Source organism: Ascidiella aspersa, chromosome 4 (assembly GCF_963924565.1).
Source record: "Ascidiella aspersa chromosome 4, kaAscAspe10.2, whole genome shotgun sequence".
In the NCBI taxonomy this organism is placed as follows: Eukaryota; Metazoa; Chordata; class Ascidiacea; order Phlebobranchia; family Ascidiidae; genus Ascidiella; species Ascidiella aspersa.
The window spans coordinates 33,716,021-33,737,705 of record NC_139450.1 but is presented as its reverse complement, the minus strand read 5'-3'; the positions used below and the strand labels follow the sequence as shown (position 1 = coordinate 33,737,705).

Genomic DNA, 21,685 nt, shown 5'->3' with positions numbered 1-21,685 from the left:
TGACCAAAGTTCAACACAAGATTGCGGCAAAGAGCAATAAACATTTCGCGGAAAAACAAGTTTCCATATTTTACACCACGCCAAAACTTCAAGGGCACCTCGTCGCTGGTTTGGCTGTTGCACAAAACAATATACAGAAGCTGGGTTGGAAGAAAGATGCAACATTTTCACGGTTGTTCATTTTGTTTGTTTTTTGAAAAGGTACAAAACGACGCCGCACCTAATTTCAATCGTTTTAACAAAAGCCAACCGACTATCTGGGATATTTTTTACAAAAATATTCGTCTACAAAACGAGAAAACATTTGTGACGTGGAATAGGAATGACCGATAATATCGTACCGGAGCCGATACCCGATACCAAGTGTTAGTATCCTTAGTTTTAAACTTTCAATTTCATTAAATTTGCTTGTTTAGCAATAAATAACGTTATTTCGCATGCGATCTCTTCTTTTTTGTCCAAAATATCGGGTGTTGAAATGAAATATCAAGTATCGGACATTCCTAGTGTGGAACAAAAGAAAAAAGAACAAAACCAGAGAAATAAAAAGTGATTACAATCGAGAAAGAACGTTTCACGCGTAAAGAAGTCAGCCTTATGATACAGGTTTCAACAGACCGCTCTATTAAACAATCCAAGGCGGTTAAATAACTGATGATGATAATTATGTCCCGCAGACGAACGTATGAACAAGGGCAGTGGCTCTTCAGGTTTTCTTATGGGAGTGCAAAAAAAAACATTCGAAACACTTAATTTTTTTTACCGACATTTCGTATTTTAATTTGTTTTTCTACCGGCTCAACCAAACAATTTAAAATTATCTTAATCGATTAAAAAATGTTGAAATATAAATTTACCTTCAGAAAATCTCAAATAAAGTGCGACAGATAGAAAATTCCGCAAATAAACGAGCAAACGCCATTAAACCGGTGTTTGATGATTTTTGCCTTGATAATCGCTATCATTTCCGAACCACGCTTAAATAGATTTAGTAACAAAGTTTAAATCAGGGTTTTTTAAACTGGGGCGCTCCCTAAAAATACGTGAGGGATTCGAAACGTTTAAACTTTACATTTTAAGCGCGTCATTGCACTTTCTGGACGCTGTTCATATAATACCGGAAGCTTTCGACATACTATGATACGTAAGCTGTTATCGTTGGTATAAAAATGATTTCACGAGGGTTAGATCATAGTTGTTGATCACGTATGTGTGGGTATCTTTTATGTACTGTTTATATAAATATGAAAACTATGGCTGTACAGGTTATTCTACATTGAAAGTACCAGTGAAAGCATATGGACTTTGTGGCGTTGTGGCTATAGAAACAAACACAGCATTTAAAAAAAACAATTTTTATGCAAAGAGTGTTTCAATGAATTAAGTTAAGGGGTTATTAATATCAATATGTTGTGAATATGTTATGTTCAGAGAGATAAACTAGCCGAGTTTTAACCTTAAGAGAAAAAAGCATCAAACGTCAAAAACGGCGAGTCAAAAAAATTACGAGTTTATTTCCCAACCGAGTCCTACTCCGACGAGTCCGAGTCAAAATACTCGTGGTTTATTCTCCCCTCGGAATCCCTCACCAAACCCGACATCGGGGATCCGCTGGGGGGCGTGACGGAGCGCCCGAAGCCCGGGGTCAGGTCAAGGTCATCCTCGAGCGTGTGACGTAACGATGATGACGTGGACGCCTTGTCACTTCCCATGACGTTGCTGTTATACTTGGCCATCGGGAACTTGGCTTTATCTTCTTTGGCTTGTTGGGGGTTCGCCTGGGTAAATAAGGGGTTCATAGTTATGGGTTCGAGTGGAAATTGACCACTAAGTCTACCCGGGTCGGGTAAGGAAATAGTTTCCAACCTGGGGCCACGAACCATGCCGTAAAAAAGTAAAAAAGGGGTATGAAATGCATTATGTTTTTACGGATTTGGTTTTAAATTGACAAAACTGGTTGTTTTTAACAAACCACAAAACACCAGAAACAAACCACACAACACCAAAAACAAAACACCAGAAACAAACAACAAAACACCAGAAACAAACCAAAACCCAGGACAAACAAAAATACTAGAAACAAACCACAAAACACCAGAAACAAACAACAAAACACCAGAAACAAACCAAAACCCAGGACAAACAAAAATACTAGAAACAAACCACAAAACACCAAAACTAATCCACAAAAACACTAAAAATACATCACACAAACACAACAAACAAACTACTAAAACACCAAAATCACCAGAACCAAACAAAAAACACCAAACATGAGTTACAAACCAAAACACCAGAAACAAATCAAACACCAAAAACAACGAGCGGCCACCAACCTTGCTTTTCTCGAGGTATCGGAGTCTCGCTTGTCTCACCATCTCCTCCCTTCTTCCCCTCAAAACCGTCTCGCGCTCGGTTGGAGCCTTCGAGAACCTTCCGCCGATCGTGGCGTCATCGCGTGACGTAGATGGCGCTTCGGTGGGCGCGGAATTGTGACGTACCGTTGCCTGGGGAAACGGGAAGGTGGAGGGACCTGCGACGGAATATAAATGTTTGAGATTTTTAAGTTATGTACGATTTAGGAATTGAACTAGTAAAAATTAACATTGCTAATATAATTGATTTTTGCAATGCTGTCTAATTTTGCAGATGTATGCTAAAATATAGTATTTATAACGGTACAACTTGTTGTAGGTGCGCAATAGTGGACCGCAAGATAGTAAACGGACATTCGTAAAAGTTAATTTTAAAATTTGTTACAAAAAAAGAAATCAAGACATTTTAAGTCTGAAACAACAACCAAATTTTTGCCTAAGGGCAATCGCCAGTCGGGCGAGTTGGTGTCAATTATCACTCGCCCGGGGAGATTTGTACTCGCATTGGCGAGCGGGCGAGTGCAAATTCCCAACCCTGTTATGCCATCATACCTTTAGTGTTCTTGCAACCCGGTGGCGTTTTGTAGCATTTTTTTTCGACATACGTTTGTAGCTGTTCCAGTTAACATTTTCACAAACTATGTATAAAACGCGACCTACCTGGACGTGATGACGTCACTTGTAAGTTGTCGTCATCAGGCAAAACGTTCGCTTGCTGGCGCCTTCGCAGGTAAGTTCCTAAAAAAATTTAAACAAATCTTAGAATAATTTAGAAGTTATAGTTTGACGTAGAATGAATAGCAAAGCCCATACAGAAGTGGGCAGCATTTTGCGAACGTTTTTGTATAAATCTTAAATTAAGGGCTAGAGGTTAGTTAGACATATAGAATACCAAAGCACATACACAAGTAGGTAGCATTTTGTGAACGTTTGGAACATTTCTTTATTCTTTTACGAAATAAAATTATTAGGGACTACTTACTTGTGGATTGCCTTTCATATTTATACACAACCTGTGACAATGCAGATCAAGTAGAAGCTAATGCAAATAAACGTATATCGCCAAGTCTAGACCTTAACGAGTGAATAACCTTTGTATCCTGTTTCCGAAATCCACTTGATGAATGAATCTCCATTTTACGCTCTTACTACAGCGTTATACCATATACCCTACAATATTAATATCGTAAAAGCAAAAGGACGCACTTGAATGTAGTTTGTGATTTGAGGCGATGGGCTTATTGTAAAAAGTTTATCATCTTTTTGCACATAATGGTTTTGCGTCAATTTATTGCTACATTCAGTTAGACTTGTAAAAATCAATTTTCAACAAATTGTTTATTTTTATCGGAGCTGAATCTGTATTAAAGGTAGATTCCTGTCAGATCCCAATAATGTGGTGTTTTTGCATAGATCAATAATAATGTTTTAACATATAACAAGAATTTAACGACAACGAAGTAATTTCAAAACTCATTTTCGTTGGTATTTAGATTATAGTCGACCCGTTAACTGTACGGTACAGTTTACGTCAATTTTCTTATACAAAGTGGTTTGATGAATTGACCTCGAGAAACCCCTATGAACCTTAGTGACCCGCTTTATCCATGGTTGGCCGGACATAGCCAAATGTTGCCCTGTTTCACCCCAGAAACCGATGTTTAACCGAATAAGCCAGACATAACGGAAATATTCTGATATAGTAGTACGGACCAATGATTGTACTACATTAAAACAACAGATGCCTTCGGAAAGGTGATTAGTTATATCACGACAAAAAAAAGACAAAAAGCAACTAAGCCATTGAATTCACATGGGTATATACTATTATCAAGCTCAGCTAAAGTAGTAATGGTCAATGATTTGGGCATACTTATATAAATAAACCGGGTGCATTTGGAAAGGCTATTACCGAACCTAATCAGGATTGTAGTGCAAGCAATGCTAGTAAACCTATCCCTGTTGAAGTAGTACTATCCAACTAATGACATACCACGTGCTTCAGGAAGTATTCTTACCTAAATTAAGCTCAGCTAAAAGTGGCCAATGATTTCGGCCACTTATAATAATACACCGGGTGCATTTGGAAATGCATTAACCGAAATCAGTTGAATAAAAACCAAGAGAAACCAAGTCGTGGAATTCAGAAGGGTATATACTGTCATCAAGCCAGCTGAAGTATTACTGAAAAGTCATTACATCTTACTTATTAGTCATAAGTCGTATCACTATAATGGATGTCTTTGAAAAGGCTATTACCGAATCCAGTTATCTCAATTATTGTTTTGCAAGCAAGGCAAGGCTACCTATCTCTGTTGAAGTAGTACTATCCAACTAATGATATACCGGGTGCCTTGGGAAATACTCTTACCTAAATTAGTTGGGCAAAGACAAAAATAACTAAGCTATTGAATTTAAATGGATATTGGGTATATACTGTGATCTGAAGACTTCCCAACAATCACAGCTAGCTTTTCTGAAGTAGTACTAACCAACTATTACGGCAACCTGATAATAATATCCGGTACCTTCGGAATAGTTATTGCCCAAATCAGTTGTTCAAAGACAAAAAGCAACTAAGCCATTGAATCAATGTGGTATATAGCGCGACACAGCCCAATTAAAGTAGTACTGCCCAATGATTTCGGTATACCTATCATAATATACCGGTTATCTTTGGTAAAAGTATTAGCAAAATCAGTTCATCTAACCAGCATCGTAGTGCAAGAAAGGTTAGTATTTTTTTAAAGTAGCAATAACCAACTATTTCGGCATCCTGATAATAATACCAGGTAACTTCGAAAAGGTTATTAAATAAATCAGTTTTGGCTAAATCAAGCATAGCAGACTGAAAAAATAGTCCTGCTGAAAGAGTACTAAGTCACATTTACGGCATTTTCATAATAGTATAATGTATATCTTGGGAAAAACTATTACTGAAACCAATTGTTCAAATAAGGAATAACACTGTTCGAAGGTGTTAAGTCTAACACACCTGGGCTTGTTTCTTGTGGCAAGCTGGCACGTGGTTCAGTGGCAGGTGGCATCGGCGGTGGCATGTTGGCATGTGCCATACCCGCCAGTGGCGGCACTGCGACCCTGCCGTCCAGGATTCGCTCCGACGTCGACTCTACAGACCCGGATACGAGCAAGTCGTTACGGATGACTTGAGCGGGAATCTATGAAGATCACGTGGTTTGTGGTTGTTTACTTTCAAATAAATCGTTAAGCGCATCAATTCAGCCTGTTTACATGGTAACTGTGTTTGAATTAACTCGGCTGACAAGAGTACATTAGCAATATTAAAAACAAATTTGGAGCTCTTGTTGTTCTAAGTCAGTGGTTCCCAAACTTTTTTTGGCTCGCGGCACACTTTGAACCAGAACAACAATAAAGCAATTTTACAATCGCCCTTAACACACGACAAACGATATGTAAACGTCTCAACAATTTATTCGTGATGAATAGTGCTTATTTAAGTCTAGAATGCTTGCGTGTATGCCTATGGGGAATACAAATAATCTTTTTTTCCGAAATAACAAAAAAATTTACGGCACACTTGATAATCTCTCGACGCACACTAGTGTGCCGCGGAACACTATTTGGGAATCGCTGTTGTAAGTTGTAGCTAGACGTATAACGAATATCAAAGCCCATACGGAAGTAGGTAGGGTTTGAAATTAGTCTTTAAATAATGGCTGGAGTTTGTAGTTGAACGTAGAATGAATATCAAAACCCATACAGTAGAAGAACGGATTTTGTGAACGTATCAAATATGCCTTACTCATTTTCGAACACATTAAAATATCCACTTTTAAGTTTTTTTTATATAAATCGAATATTTTAGCGTCACAAGTGGGCGATGGTTTTCGAAATTGTTACCAATATTAGTCTTTTGAATTCTTTGCACATCAAACAAAAAACAATAGTGTAACTGAAACCATAAAGTAACTATATCGACTTCAACGTTAATAAATATTGACTTATTAACAAAAGCAAGTTATGTTCTTAGTTTTTCACTGGTAATCGAAAGTAAGTTGTAACATAGAAACTAATGGTTCATGTGCACATGAATCCCTTGTGTAGCAACGTGGAAGGTCGCTTTGAACTGAGTTCGAGTTTAATTCAGTTTACTTGCGTTGTAAAGTGCTATGGGCTAAGTGTGTTGCTCAGGTCAAACGGGGTTAGGTTGATGCAAAAACACTAAACTTGCATTGCACTCATTCAGGTTAAATGAATAAGACCAAAAACATATAATTATTAAAACAAATATCTAAATTAACGGGGTACCTAAATTCGTTTAAACAATTTATTTATTGTTTTTTTTTGAATTTTACAAAATAAATTAGTATTTCTTAGACTAGAGTACATAAATTGGAATGAATAAAACGAGACTAATTGAAAAAGGAGCTTTGGCACCATTTCTTTGAATGTATTTAAACTTAATTTTCCAATATTTTTTAGGTCTGTGGCAATAAAAGTTTAAGAAGCCCCTGGTCTATTGGAAGATTGCTAACCAAAAAAAATATACACAAGTCATGGCACTTAATTCACACTTTTGTTATTACTATGTATTTTGTTTAAGCCACAAAACTTATGGTAAACTTATACATAGGAGCAAGCAAAACACCCCCCATATAAATAATATAACGCGGTACAGATTTAACTGGATAATTGTTCACATACAGACCTGTGGAAATATATCTTGCACCTCCCTGACCATAGCATCAAGTTGTGAGTTAGAAGCTTGCTGGTCTTGGTTCATTCGGGCTCGAGTAGTCACTAAATAATAACGGATGATATATTTTCAACATGTACTTGTAAGATGTAAAGTTTACAGATGTGCTGTTGGTTTAATTTAGGGCTATTATGCTTGTACGATGTTGGTTTATTCAGTTTCTCACTAAACTAGATTTTCTAAATCTATATATTTTAGGACAATTGTTTGACGGAATTTTGTAAGATGGCAACTGAACAACACTTAACCGACTCCAACATTGACGTGCTAGATTTACTCTCTAAACAATCTAAAAGATGTATTCTGTGTAGTAAAGTAAAGGCATTTTATTTTGTTAGTAAATTGTTTTTTTACCAGATTCCCACGAAATCGTCAACAAACATGAAAAAAAACTTTAAACCGCCCCGACCTAAAATTAATTTATCTAAAGTTTACCACTTATTTTGAATTGGTAAATCAACAATCAATTCGTTTAAAATCCTTGGTAATTTCAATTTAATAACACAACGTTATAACTTGTAGTGCACTATTTTTGATAAACTTGTCCATGATTTGTAGATTTTGCTTTTGGCTATGAAATTAAAAGATTGCAAATATTTCACAAAAGTATTTACAACTAGTCCACTGCTTAAGTTACAGAAGCAAAATTATAAGAGTCCGTTGGGGAAATAATAAAGATAGTTTCCTCAAAACACAACTTTCTGCGCTTACCTAAGCTTATTATAGAAAGCAGAAAACACTTTCAGTTTCTTGGAACAACTTAAAAAACACTGCCTAAGCTTATGTGATCCTTTTTCAAATACCGACCACATTACAAAGATCACTTACCCATAGCTTGTGCCCCATGTGGGGTGTGGGTGACCTCCACGGAGAAACTGGGGAACCAATGGGCGATGCGGGTTCCGTCGAAGTGCCAGAAGTTCCTTCGGGGCATTTGGGGGCCCGCTGCCGGGTTAGGGGCGTCCCCATCTAAGTCAACACAAAGGTATCATTAGGAGGAAAGATGCCCTAGATCAGTCGCATGGGTCGCGACCCAAAGTTGGGTCGCTTGATTATTTTTTGGGGTCGTTTGTTTTTCAGGCATATTGTATCTTTGGCGAAAAAATTACAATACATAAAATTTAAAACGTAAAGAGATCACAAAACTGGAAAATATAAACACAAGTCATGAAGCTTGTCCTTGTAAAACTACTTAAAAATCCCAGATATTGGTTACTCTGTCATCTGTCACTGACCATTGTGACGTAATATTCGTATTGTTGTCAATTATCGTATCACTACTTATGACCTCTAGTAACCTGTTGTCTTAACATGAATTTCTGGCAAGCCGTGGCGTGTAATTCTACAAAACTACCCAAACAACGTTAAAATAAGCATCTGCAGTTTTTGCCGTGCCAGTTTAAGGTTTGCCAATTGCCATCAAAGAAAAGCATTTTTAGGATATATGTCCCAAATGTTTTTGACATTATTTTTGTTATTGCAGAATGAACTATATTTAGTTAATTAAGTAAGCTTACGAAAATGGCAAAAAGATCGTACTAAGAACCGTTTTAAACTTTTCACACAACTAGACGGAAAACAAAAATGTGTGGTATGTCTAAAATTTTTCTCGGCAGAATCAATGAAAAAGAACAAATTGGAACGCCACTTAGGGAAAGAGAAAATTCATGGGTCGCAAGATTCTCCCAAACTGAATTATTTTTAAATGGGTCGCCTTAAAAACGTGTTGGGAACCACTGCCCTAGATTACAAACTTAGTTAAGAAAAAGGATAGGGGATAAATTAGTTGTGTACAGACTGGCAAACCGTAGTGTTCATGCATGTCCCAGCTACCAGATTTTTTACCAGATTTCTTTATCAGTGGTGGCCAACTGTTCAGAGATCAAAAACCTTATTACTAATACTTAAACTTAAAGGGTTAACAGCAAAACGTCACACCATACACATTGATGGCAAACCGTAGTGTTCATGCATGTCCCAGCTATCAGGAGTAGCAAAGTTGCAAGTGGGCATTTTGTCAAGTTGGCTTTTAATATCTAATGAACAATTGAATTGCTTTAATAAATGTCAAAGACAAAAAGGTCGACTAAATCGACATCATCTTGATAAACACGTTTCAGCTACCTATGCAGGATGCTTTCATCAGGGAATGCAACAACACCACGCAAAGTAAAACGACACAAAAAAGGAGATAAAAAATACTAAAATGTACTCCATGTATAGGTAGACGAAACGTTGAATAGAATAAATTGGGCTTGCGGCATACAAAAATGTCGGTTTGTAAAGTCTTTCATGCGTTTCACGTTAGATACAAATTTTTTTACGACGCGCAATTGCGTGACTGACGTCATCTGACAGTGATAAGCAGTGAAGACACTTGTTTCACGTCTCTCAAAACTGTATTTCACACGAATTGAGTTAAATTGTCAGTTTTTAATGGGCAAGAAATTTGGCCCGGGATCAAAAAAGCAGGCGGGACTAGACGAAAGTAAACGCAAAAGTTAACAACAAAACGAACAAAATTAGTAGAATTTTTAACTATTTTTTTGTCCCTATTTTAATCTATGCGTTTTCGATTTTAACTGCTAAATTGAAATATCGCAATTGCGAGTCAAATGCGCTATTAACAACGAAATGTTAAAGATCTACTTATTCGTTACCTGAAAAACATATATTAGATAACCTAAAAAATATGACAGTTTATTTTCTTATAAATCGCTTTTCTGTGGCCACCATGCAAAAACGTAATTGATTCGGATTTTGTTAAAGATGTAAAATCAATCTAAGCCTATATAGAAGTAGGTGGCATTGCGTATGGGCTTTTACACGTGAAACTAAAACCTTCAACCATTATGCTTCGAAAGTAATCATTTCTTTGAATCAGACATTAAGGCAAATACGAACTTGTGCAAGTTTTGAATAAATCGGGACAAGATTTTTTTTTATTTGAACCTGATGAAAAATAAACTATATTGAAAACTTCGTTCAAGCAAGGATAGAAAAATAACCAGCCTGTGGTGAGGTTCGAACTCACGACCTCGATCATAACTAGAAAATACGTTATAAAGTTTTGCAGCGAAATTGAATTTTACTTTTACAGTGCGATCAAAAAAGTTGGCCATGGCAAAGTCGTTATTTTGATCGGGACCGCCTGCTTTGCTGCGTGGAAGCTTATCTGTACAAATGATTTCCAAAGTAGATTAGTAAAAGTGAATTTTAGGTCTAATTTTGAAATAAGTTTAAAAAGATTGTTCGTAATAAAAATATCTGTTTATGGAGCATTGGAATAAATAAAAATATTAAACTATTGTATTTGCTGCGACAACATGCATTTAGAAATGATTAAATTTCAAGATAGTTTGAGTTTTTCGTCCTGCTGCATCCTGTTCGTAAAACTAACCTGTGGTGAGGTTCGAACTCACGACCTCGGTCATACTGGGACCGTCGTTCTACCAACTGAGCTACACAGGCTCAGAGGGGAGCAAGTCGAGAAACAACCATAGCACCGTTGCTTGCTGCATCCTGTTTATAAAACTAACCTGTGGTGAGGTTCGAACTCACGACCTCGGTCATACCGGGACCATTGCTCTATCAGCTGAGCTACACAGGCTCAGAGGGGAGCAAGTCGAGAAACAACCATAGCAAGTGTTGCCTGCTGCATAGTGTTTATAAAACTAGCCTTGGGTGAGGTTCGAACTCACGACCTCGGTCATACCGGGACCATTGCTCTATCAGCTGAGCTACACAGGCTCAGAGGGGAGCAAGTCGAGAAACAACCATAGCAAGTGTTGCCTGCTGCATAGTGTTTATAAAACTAACCTGTGGTGAGGTTCGAACTCACGACCTCGGTCATACCGGAACCGTCCGTACCAATTTGAAATGAAAATAAAGTGCGCACGTGCTATTTAACTAGTCCTCGGTAAATCACTAAAAAACGCTGATTAAAGCCAATGCGTTGCAAGCATGATAGAACGATATCAAACTTACTGTTTCCATCTGCTACCTCTTGTCCGTCCTGCCGTTGTTGGTTTGTAGGGTTGCGGATACCAAGTTGTTTCCTGTAAAACAAATCACGTCTGGGTAAACTTAAGTGCTATGCTGGCACAGGCCAACCAAGCAGAGTGCTTTTAGGACTTTCATGCGCATTTGCATGCAATGAGCAATAGTAAGAGTTTAAATTGAGTAATCAGGTGGCACTATATAACAACAAATTGTACTAAAATCTCGGCAAGTTTTGGGACAACCGTGCTTCGTCAGGTTAAAGTAGAAACTTCTACTTTCGTTATATAGTGGACATCATAAAAAACACATAAAACCTGTACGTAATAGGGCGGTTTGGCAACCCCTGTACTAAGATTTTAAAGACATTGTTAGCAGCATTAAAGATATATCAATGTTTTATTTACTGGTTGGCCGAAGTAAACTGAAAAAAAAAAAAACATTCATAAAAGTAGCTACAAGTTTAATTAAAAACATTGCTGGTAAATTCATTTTTTATTTCAAGCTGTATTAAGCCGAAAAAGAAATCGTTCTGTAACTCGCGATTTAACAAGTAGTTCATGATTAAACAACAACCCCAATAATAACGAGTACCCACATCATATTACCACTTCCAAAAGGCACAGATAATTGCTACCTTTTAAGTCACTAATTATTTAATCCCAAGGTATATTAACGCTAGGACTGGGCAGAGCACTGTCAGGGGTTTTGTGATTTGTATCTTTTAAATGAAGGTACTTTTCCGCATACTACATAAGAATACTTACTTTTACATTTAATATATATCAAGTAAACATTGCAAATTGGTGACTTTTCAACACTTTAAGTGGGACATAGACTGTCTGGCTTACCAGCGTAGTTATTGTAAAAAAAATAGTTATATTTTGGCACAACAGAGATTAAAATCCGTCAAAAAAGGTTTCAAAAATAATCAAATAATGTGTAGGAAAACATTACAATCAAGTCTAATACATGTCTAAAAAGGCTGAGACAAAGCTGAGATTTCAAAATCAATAGGTATTATTATTTGTATTCTGCATATTAGACACAAAAAACGTGAGGTTTAAAAACCATTTGGTAAGAATTTATATTTTACTAAAACTAAGATAAAAACTGTTAACAATGTGAAGGTTTAAAACAAGGATCACCAAAGTTTATTTATAAAGGGCTGATAACTGCAAGAATTGACAAACTTTATTATCTTGATTATCATTTTACCAAACAAATAAATAACTTCATGCAACAAAAACTGTAGTGGGCTTTAATGAATTGTCTTTCAAACTAAATTTCATTCACATTCAGTTTGGAATTGCATCGAAAAGCATTCCAACTGTAATTCATCTTTATTAAAGAAATATGCGGCAGGTAAATTACTACTAATAATTCCATTTCAGTACAATTTACTACTGAATTTTTTTCCCAGGATTTTTTTTTTTTAAAAATGGGAAATTGGTTTGATTTTTGGGTAAAGCTATGTCATATTTTAAAAGTAAAATATTGGCATCAATTTAATAATACTGATAAATCAATCACAGTGACATATCTGCTGATTTTATTGGTAAACCGATATAGCAGCCTATCTCTAACAGTAATGATCTACAAGGTTAAACATAACCTAACAACCAGTATGTCAAGGGTAAACAGAGCAAAACTGCCTGAAATGTCAAGGTCAAATATTTCACCTGCAAGTTGGACATGTTGTGTCTTGTTCCAACCACGACCTCAAGCATGCCGAGTGGAAAAGATGGTTGCATGGAAGTTTACGAGCGTTTTCCATTTGGTCCCAGCATATCGCACACTGGTCTTCTACCGAATTAAAATTGTAAGCATTAAAGTTGTTGGGATGTTTAAAACTTTATTCTGATGCCCAATATTTCGGATAAAAAGTTTCGCGATCCGACCCAATACCAAATAAAATCATCACTATTGTCAGACAAGCAAAATAGATAAGTTTAAAACGTTTAAAGGCAATCTTATCCAGGTTTTTCGCCTTTATAAGAACTACATATTTGGTTCTTATATGGAGATGGAGATGAAATACATTCAGTGCCTAATTGTTTTTTTTTTTTAATTAAAAATTCATTTTTAAATATTTTAATTAGGCCTTCATGGAACCCCTAAAATAAGTTCACCTACCACCAAGGGGTCATTAATGCAAGATGCAAAATAAATAAATATGTCTTTTAAATATAACTCAAAAAAAAGTGCCCTTTAGAAGAGCTTGTTGTTTCAAGATAAAAGTTATCAGTTTAAATAAGTATAAAATGTATTATTTTTTCTAATATTTTGCATTTAGTACTCTAGCCATGCAAACATAGCATTGGGATTTTCATAGTATTAGTCTTGCCAACAATTAAACAAGGATTTGAATGTTAATCTTTCAAATTTTGCTAGAATTTTTAATAAATTATTATAATTAGCTTTAATATATATAGAACTCTTCAATGGTGATTAATCATGATGATTTAATTTTAGTTAAAAATTTTAACCTACAGGCAATCAAATGTTATCATTGATAATGAACTTGCACAACTAGCGTCAGTTCAGTGAAACAAGAAAAGTGGAAACAGGGCTGCCACAGTTTTATGAAATAAACTTAATATGCATAGAAAATTTTCTATCTTAAAAATCCCATAATTTAATCGCCGAAAACAGCGCAAATATCATGGTCAATACAATAACAACTTGTTTAAAACTTACTTTACAGCATGTTTTAATAACAAGCTTGAGGTGGACATAAAATAAATATAAATATTACTAAATAAATTTTGGAAAAACATAGGGTTTTTGTATGTATAGGTAAACAAATGGTGCAAAAAAAATCAAAATAAAAGACAAAAACTTTAAATGTGCAAAGACTCTATTGCACATAAATAACTCAGCATTGATAGTGACTAATGTGTGCTTGTAGCACATATACAAGACAGGCATATGTGTCGGTATGTAAGGTGTGCACTTAAACAACAGGTATAGTTGGACACGCAACGCAAATGACGCGGCGTTAGATGTCTAACCAACCTTGTGCTGCTATTTCCTCTCTTGTGGCTGCAGGGAACTGTGCTTCCATATTTGCGACGACGCGTCGGTAGTTTTTGTGACGACGCAGTCTTTTCTGTATCTCGGTGATAATGTACCTCAGCTTGGGTGAAAGATGAGACATATTGAATTTGGTAATTATTGATTTTTTTAATTAAAATTGATCTTGATTTTAAAATAAAAAACTAAAATAACATTTCAGTCAAAATATTCCTAAAGCAAAAAGATATCAGTACGTTTTTAACTTTCAGGTAAAAAAACAAAACAAAATTAGTCAGTTTTAACAGAACAATATCCCTTTGTCACACAATGTTGTTTGGGGGACCAAAACGGGAATAGTGAAACTTTTTAAAGAAAAAACAAACAGATATTTGGGTCTTGACAGAGCACAAACATGGATTTTGTGCGCAACAAAATAGTTCTAATACAAAAGCCCATATAAAAGTTGGTAACATTCTGAAGGTTTCAAATATCTCTTGATTTATTTTCAGTATGATTTTCAAAAAATGTTCAAAGCATTAAAATTGTTATCTCATTCTTCATGGGCTTTGATACTAATACTTTGTCAAACTGAAACCTCCAACCATTACGCTCAAAGGTGCCATAAAAGTTGTTTAACATGATGGCAGTATCTTACAGATGACAGTTGGTTAGTTAAATGCTAAGTGGGGTGTGAAGAACAGACCTTAAACATTTTGTAAACATGAATCAAAACATGTCGCGGTTACCAGAACTTCTGGTAAATACTAAAATACTAATCAGTTCAAAATAGGCTTTGAAATCCAACACTCAACTATTGTGAAAGGCTTTACAAATTCTGAAACCAAAATGACGGAATTTGTGAAACACCATATGCTAAAAAAACAGGAAACAATATTCTGCCATTAATGTATTCTCCGTTGGTCTATGCTACACACAAGATCATATTTACCATAGACCATTTCTCAAGTACACGATTACCTACACCATTTGCAAAACCACATAGAAAACCCTGGTCTTACAATAGGATGGTTTTACTTGACACCCTCTTGACATCCTATTGCATTAACTTATATACAACCACTATTTTGAACGTAGTAAAAAAAATTTCACCATCACTGATGTAAAACAGTGGGTTATGTTTTGCCCACACATACTAAAAACGATTTGAATATGACATCACTTTGTGAATACAGTGATGTAACAATGAACAGTGAAAAAAGTTACTCTTAGTGAGGTGTTGAGTTGTAAAGACGTAAATGCATTCACGATTTTCAATGCAAAATGCATAAAGCTCTTTGCAAATATGTGAACACAGTCAATAGAATCAGATAAGAGCAGTATATTTGCATTACACAACAGAGCAGCCATTTCAATCATGACAAGTATGCTAGATTTTTAGGTCATGAAATTATTCAGACATCACCAATTGCAATTGCCCACAGCAGGAGTTTTAACAAATGCTCGTCACTCATAGATTTTTTTCTGCTCTCAGTCCCTATTTATTGATGTTGTTTAATGAAATGCATTCAATTGTTAAATAGTTTGCCAAATATTTTATGTTGAAAATGAAGAAATATTTTACTTGAAAGAATGCTACTTTTGTGATTGTTTCAAATAAATCTTAAGATAATGGCTGGAGGTTGTAGTCAAGCGTATAGTCAATATTATGTTAAAAATAAAAGGAAATTATTCAAATGTTCACAAAAAGCTACCTACTTGTGAATGGGCTTTAATATTAATTCTATGTTTTCCTCATAGTGTGGTTTAAAAACTGCATTGCAGTGTAGAGTTTAAATGAAAACCAATAGATGGTCCCAGTGGACTTACCTGCATGCATATGACAAGACTTGCCATAGAGAGCCATATATTGCCGGAGAATAGCATGTGGATGTGGTGGGCAAAGTTGATACATAAGGACAGAAGTTCCATGGTTAGATCAACGTGGTAGACTATTGTTGCTTTGTGTTCCCATAACTCTTCGTGGCGAATATCGTACAAGTGGATGCCATATCTGTGCAACAAAAATATAAAATTTGTTTGGTAATACGACAGATATCACACAGATTAATGTAATGCTTGTACAGTTTACAGAAAAATGATAAAAATTTACATAAAAAAAGTATGAGGTTTGTTGTTACTGTTAATATGTCAATTCATTTTATAATAGTGTGCAAAGTTCTTTTTTCAATGTAACAAAAATCTTTTCACAAGGTTTAAAATATAACTGATAATTGATAAAATAGATTCAAGATAAAACCTACCAATTTTAACTTATTACACAAAGTTCTATATTTTATTCAAATGGCAATTTAAATGTAAATTACCTTCTCATTTTTCATTTTATTTATTCAAGAAAATTTAACTAATAAATAACAAGCAAACATCAAATGTTGGCATTAAGTCAACAGAAGTTGTGTGCTTTATTTGTCTGCAAACACACTTCAGACACGCGCTAGTCTGGATTTGCTGCATATGTTTAGCTGCTAGCTTATGAAAGAGTTTTGCAGTAGACTGCCAATTCATCAAATTTTGTTGATAAAAATAACTAGTAGATCATTAATGAACTAATAAAAATAAGTGCAGTGGTATGATTTTTGTTACAAGTGGTCCAAAGTTTAAAACATAAATAAAGAGAGAGGATATAATATAATCACCAGTTTAAAAATATAAAATTGTTTAATTCTATCTATATTCTATAATCATAGTTACTGACTTTTGGTTTTCACAGGTGTGCTCAAAAGTTTGAACTTTTATTGTCTAATAAATACAATAAAATCATGTCATTTTGTGAATGTTTCGAATAAATTTTAAGATAATTGCTGGAGGCTTTAGTTGACAGTAGTAACAATATCAAAGCCCATACAGAAGTAGGTAGCAATTTGAACTTTTGAATAAATCAATATTAATTAATTAACATAGTAAAAATAAAAAATAAAAACACATTAAAATACCTCATAATAATGTGGATAGATTTGACGGATATGATCGCACATTCCGTTAGCATAAAGGCAAGTGAATGGTAATCGAATTCTTCATTGTGGCTGGATGATATTGGGTAGATATAGAAAATGGCTGTAACCGATAAAGCACAGCAGCACAGCAGAAGGAAAGTCAACAGAGCAATCACCTGCAATTTAAATCACATTATGTGGCCTTAATGTGTGTGAATGAGGGTTTAATTATGAATATACAACCCTGAAATTTGTTCATTGAAATAAGGTAGCATTTGATGTTCACTGAACAGTGGCTGTTATCAGACAACTATTGTGTTACATGTTTACACTGTTTTCTATTTTAGCTGTTTGTGTTAATGGTGTAAAAAAGGCATAAAATTATGTTTTATGTCTTTAAAAATAGAAAATATTATTTGCTAAATAGTTGAAGTTTGTTTTTCATTGACTTTCAGGACACAACTTAAAATAGAGTAGAAAAGAAGTTACTTCGTTAATGAAATTAATCACAAATTAAAAAATGAATAAATTAAATGAACAAATGTTTTTGTAAATTTTATTATAACGCACTAAACCAGGAGTCAGCAACCGTTTGTACGCAATGTTTCAGTTTATAAATAATTTCAAAATATCAACAACTCGTAAGCCAAACATTTTTCTATGTTTACTTTTGCACTGGCAACCAGGGCTGCGGAGTCGGTTAAAAAAGTTCGAGTCCGACTCCGGCTAAATGTGCAGTTTTATTGAGTCCGACTCCCGACTACGGCTCAAACTCTACAGCCTGTATTTCACCGATTTACGGAACTAAAATAAGATGGATATCAGCAATCCACTCATAGGGCTCATAGAATATATGCTATCATATACTATTCCACCCTCACAATTTACAGTTATCAGTTCGAAATTTTACACTGCGCATGCGCACACATGGACTCGGTAATTTTACTTAGTCTTACTCGAGTCCAACTCCGCAGCCCTGCTGTGATCTGACATTTAATTTACGTATCTTGGAAGATGCCATTTAATCTAATAAATTCTATAAAGATACCCTAACCCTGCTGAAAAAAACGAACTTTCACGAAAACAATACTTTGCCAGTTATTTTGGAATATATATTTCGAAGCTTTTCAACCGATACCTATATTAGTGTTAACAATCAGTTTCGCTTTTAGTTTGGTTTCTCAGTCGCACAAAAACACATGTACTCACTTTTAATGTGGACTGCTCTGCTTTAACGCAGTAACCATTACGCCAATTTTAGGGCATTGTAACGTAATACGAACGGTTAGAAAAATAATTTAAATACAACAGGTAAGACACTAATTTGTGACACAAACACTGCAGATTGAACTAGAAATGTGTGCAACCATTTATATATTAAGGGCTACTGAAGTAATAATAGAGTTATTGATGTGGTAGCGATGAAATGGTTTCACTTTATTTAGGTGATATAACATGCGTGTTAAATCATTTGGCGTGCCATGAAAAATCATCTCGCATGCCACTTTTGGCATGCATGCCAGGGATTGCCGACCCCTTCACTAAACCATGTTAAAATACAATCCATACAACATTGGGTTTCTGCCGAATATGTTTGAAACCTTAAAAAAATTTGCTGTAGTTAACTTTATTGTTTCTTACTATTCTTATGAATCATAGGAATATCGGTATTGCAATAAAATTTTACGTGTCTTATATCTCAATTACCAAGTATAGCTAAAAGGTTAAAATGTCAACCCTACAGTCACACACTTGCCTTAAAGACAAACAAAAAAATTGTGGTTAAAGATTTTTTACAGAGTTTGCACTTCTTCAAATATTTCGGACTTATTAGTGTAAAAGGTTTGCATCGGACAGAGAACTTGATTAGAAGTCTGCAAAAAAGCCCATCCCTAGCAATGTACAAAAGACAGACTATTCTAATTGTTTGTTTTTTCCAGGCATACCGTTTTTTGTTACTTTTTTGTTATTAAATATAAACAGGTTACCTTCCAGTGGTAAAACACAGGGGTGTTTGGTGAAAAGGAAAGGAACTCAAATCTGTCTTTGCACAACTTTGTTAGAAGAAGAAGAAATGCGATCGCTGTGAACCAGGAAACCCATATGAGAGCTTCGTTTAACGACTGCACGTTCATCACACCAAACACAAATATAAACTTGTAGAACACGAAGTTCCAAAACTTGTCCTGTACAGCAAACAAATAAGTTCACAGCAAAAATAAAATCAGAATTTTTTAGGTATTATTGGTCAAGTGAAATTTAGAAGTAAATTTTATCAACAAAAAAAATTTATGTTTGGAACACAATACACTGATTTTCTAGTAATTCTAATAAAAATAGGAATTCATGGTATTGAATAAAATTGACATTTACAAATATCGCTCACTATTTTAATTGAAATTTATTGTTTTTATTAAAATACCCTTTTTAACTATTTAATTGTCCACAGAATCCGTTAAACAACATTAAAACAAAATGAAAACATTACAAAAGAAATAAGTGCTTAAACAATTTATTGATGTAATAATAACATCAAAACCCATTAAAAAGTTAGGTATGATTTTCATTGTTTTAAATAACTCTTTATTCTTGAAAATTGAAATAAAGGGTTATGGTTGTAGTAAGTCGTTGAATACTATATGGGCTTTGATTTTTTATTTCCTTTTACTACCACCTCCAACCATTATGCTGTAAATTTTCTTTATGCCATATTTAAACATAAAAGTCAATAATTACAACAAAAAACATGATGTTACCTTCATATGTTGTGCCTCAATCATTCTCAACCTCCCAAACACAATGACTTGAATAACTTGCACGAAAAGAGCCAACAAGCAATAAGACGCGTTCACAAGTAAGATGAGGGTAACTGGCTCCAGTAGCATGAGGGAGAAAACACCTAAAAATTAAAAGCAAAAAAAACATAAACGAAAGGTTTTGGTATGTCACAGCTGAAATAGAAATTTTGACACATTGTATTTTATTTATATGGAGTTTTTTTAAGAAAAAAGTACGATTATCTCAAATTGAGGTTGTATGTACAACAGGATGTAGCAGGCAATGATGATATGGTCATTTTTAAACTTTAATTACAAACCATGAAATGCCTAAAATAGTTAGACATGGAATTAGCAGGAATACCATTTCAATTATTACATTGATAGCCAAGACATCAGCCTTGCTTAATATTTTGCTCTGATAAATTATTAAATAAATAGCTTTCAAACCATATGAGAATGAAATTTCTTTGTCGAGGACTGCAATAGCGATAGCCACAACCTCCTCATCTTGTATGGGTGTCTTTTTTACACTGACTGTTACAACACCTTTTTCACCATCAACAGATTTAGGAAAAGTCCACACGTTTTTGTCTGAAAACATGGAATACATAAAGTGACACAATTTTAACGATATGAAACTGTTTTCTTGAGAGTGTGCATTACACAGCGATACAGAGTAATAGTTTTATTAAATATATATATTTATGTAGCTTGAAATATAAAAAAAATAATCTGGCATTCATGTATGATTTTTCATTAAACACACTTTTTCAAGACCTGAATGACTTATTACTTTTGACCTACCACATCCTAATTGTTTAGGTTTATTAGAATAAGATGAAATATATTAGTACAGTAGCTAAATGCTTTGAAAGTTGTTGCCTAGCGGTTTGGTGTCGATTTATTTATGGGCATTTATCCCACATTGATTTACAAAGCAAATATACACTCATTCATGCTATTTGATAACGTTAACGTTTTTTACACATTGTAAACAATATAATTTTGATTGGTATTTTAGATGTGGTTTTGATTTATTTTTACACAGCCAATAGAATTAAGCGGTTCCACCTTACTGAACAACTTGGGTTAACTAACAATTCCGATAAACAATAGCGATAGGGCCAATCAGGCATGGCTAGATACAGCTCTAGTCAAATACCATTAGAATTTATATCATGCATTTTTACAGTTGTTGTATATATATGTTTAATATTTTGGGGATAAAATTTTCGACTTACATTCTTTGCTTTTGCTCTGAGGTTGTGATATTGATTCTTGATTTTCACTTTCAACTTTACTTGTAATGTTTTCGCTTGTTAAATTTATACTCGTAATATTGTTTTCAGTCACATTTTCTTGTACAATCCCTTCTTTGGAGGTCAGGGTAGGATCCAGTTCTTTCAAACGCTCCTCTTTAATTCTATGTTGTTCCTCATAAATAGTACTTTGCGCCCACAGGATCGAACATGCGAGTAGAGCCACACTTATCACAGTGTACAGAGAGACACTGGGCATAGGGAAGTGTCGGTGTGCAATTAACGCAGGCATTTTTATAGGTTTTTTTGTTTTTGTAATGAAGATAGTAGGTCAACATCAATCTGCAAATAGATTTAGGTAAAAATTAAATGTGGTGTTGGATTATGCACTCAACCAATCGCCAATGCAAGTGCAACTTGCTCTGGATAAGGGCTGATTGACAACCCAGTTGCCCACTGGCCAGTTAAACAACTGCAATCGGTTTGTCAATCTGCGACAATTTATCTAAAACTGCAAGGACAGACTGGCTAATTTTTTCAAAAATTTAAAACAATTATTTTGTTG

The 21,685-nt window shown here is 34.7% G+C and overlaps 1 protein-coding gene and 1 non-coding gene across 2 annotated transcripts; both read right to left on the bottom strand.

The window, feature by feature from the left end:
* Positions 1-1,399: 1,399 nt before the first annotated feature.
* LOC146157612 (E3 ubiquitin-protein ligase AMFR-like) lies at positions 1,400-21,412 on the bottom strand. Its single transcript, XM_083388276.1, has 15 exons — positions 21,103-21,412; positions 20,309-20,452; positions 19,838-19,980; positions 19,070-19,267; positions 17,082-17,257; positions 15,958-16,141; positions 14,131-14,251; positions 12,795-12,918; positions 11,101-11,171; positions 7,942-8,082; positions 7,066-7,157; positions 5,371-5,554; positions 3,036-3,113; positions 2,337-2,533; positions 1,400-1,778 (listed from the first exon to the last, which is right to left on the bottom strand). Exons 1-15 carry the CDS (start codon positions 21,410-21,412, stop codon positions 1,530-1,532), a joined length of 2,412 nt encoding a protein of 803 aa, XP_083244402.1. The 3' UTR covers positions 1,400-1,529.
* Trnat-agu (transfer RNA threonine (anticodon AGU)) lies at positions 10,511-10,584 on the bottom strand. The gene has a single exon. It is a non-coding gene; the product is annotated as a tRNA-Thr (tRNA).
* Positions 21,413-21,685: the final 273 nt, after the last annotated feature.

Bases quoted from the DNA above. Each gene is read 5' to 3' on its own strand.
- LOC146157612 (XM_083388276.1), bottom strand. From the start codon at position 21,412: ATGCCTGCGTTAATTGCACACCGACACTTCCCTATGCCCAGTGTCTCT. The intron at 12,919-14,130 runs GTTGGTTAGACA...TTAATTCGGTAG, and splicing joins AGAGGAAATAGCAGCACAAG to AAGACCAGTGTGCGATATGC. The intron at 8,083-11,100 runs GTAAGTTTGATA...GTGTTGACTTAG, and splicing joins AGAGGTAGCAGATGGAAACA to ATGGGGACGCCCCTAACCCG.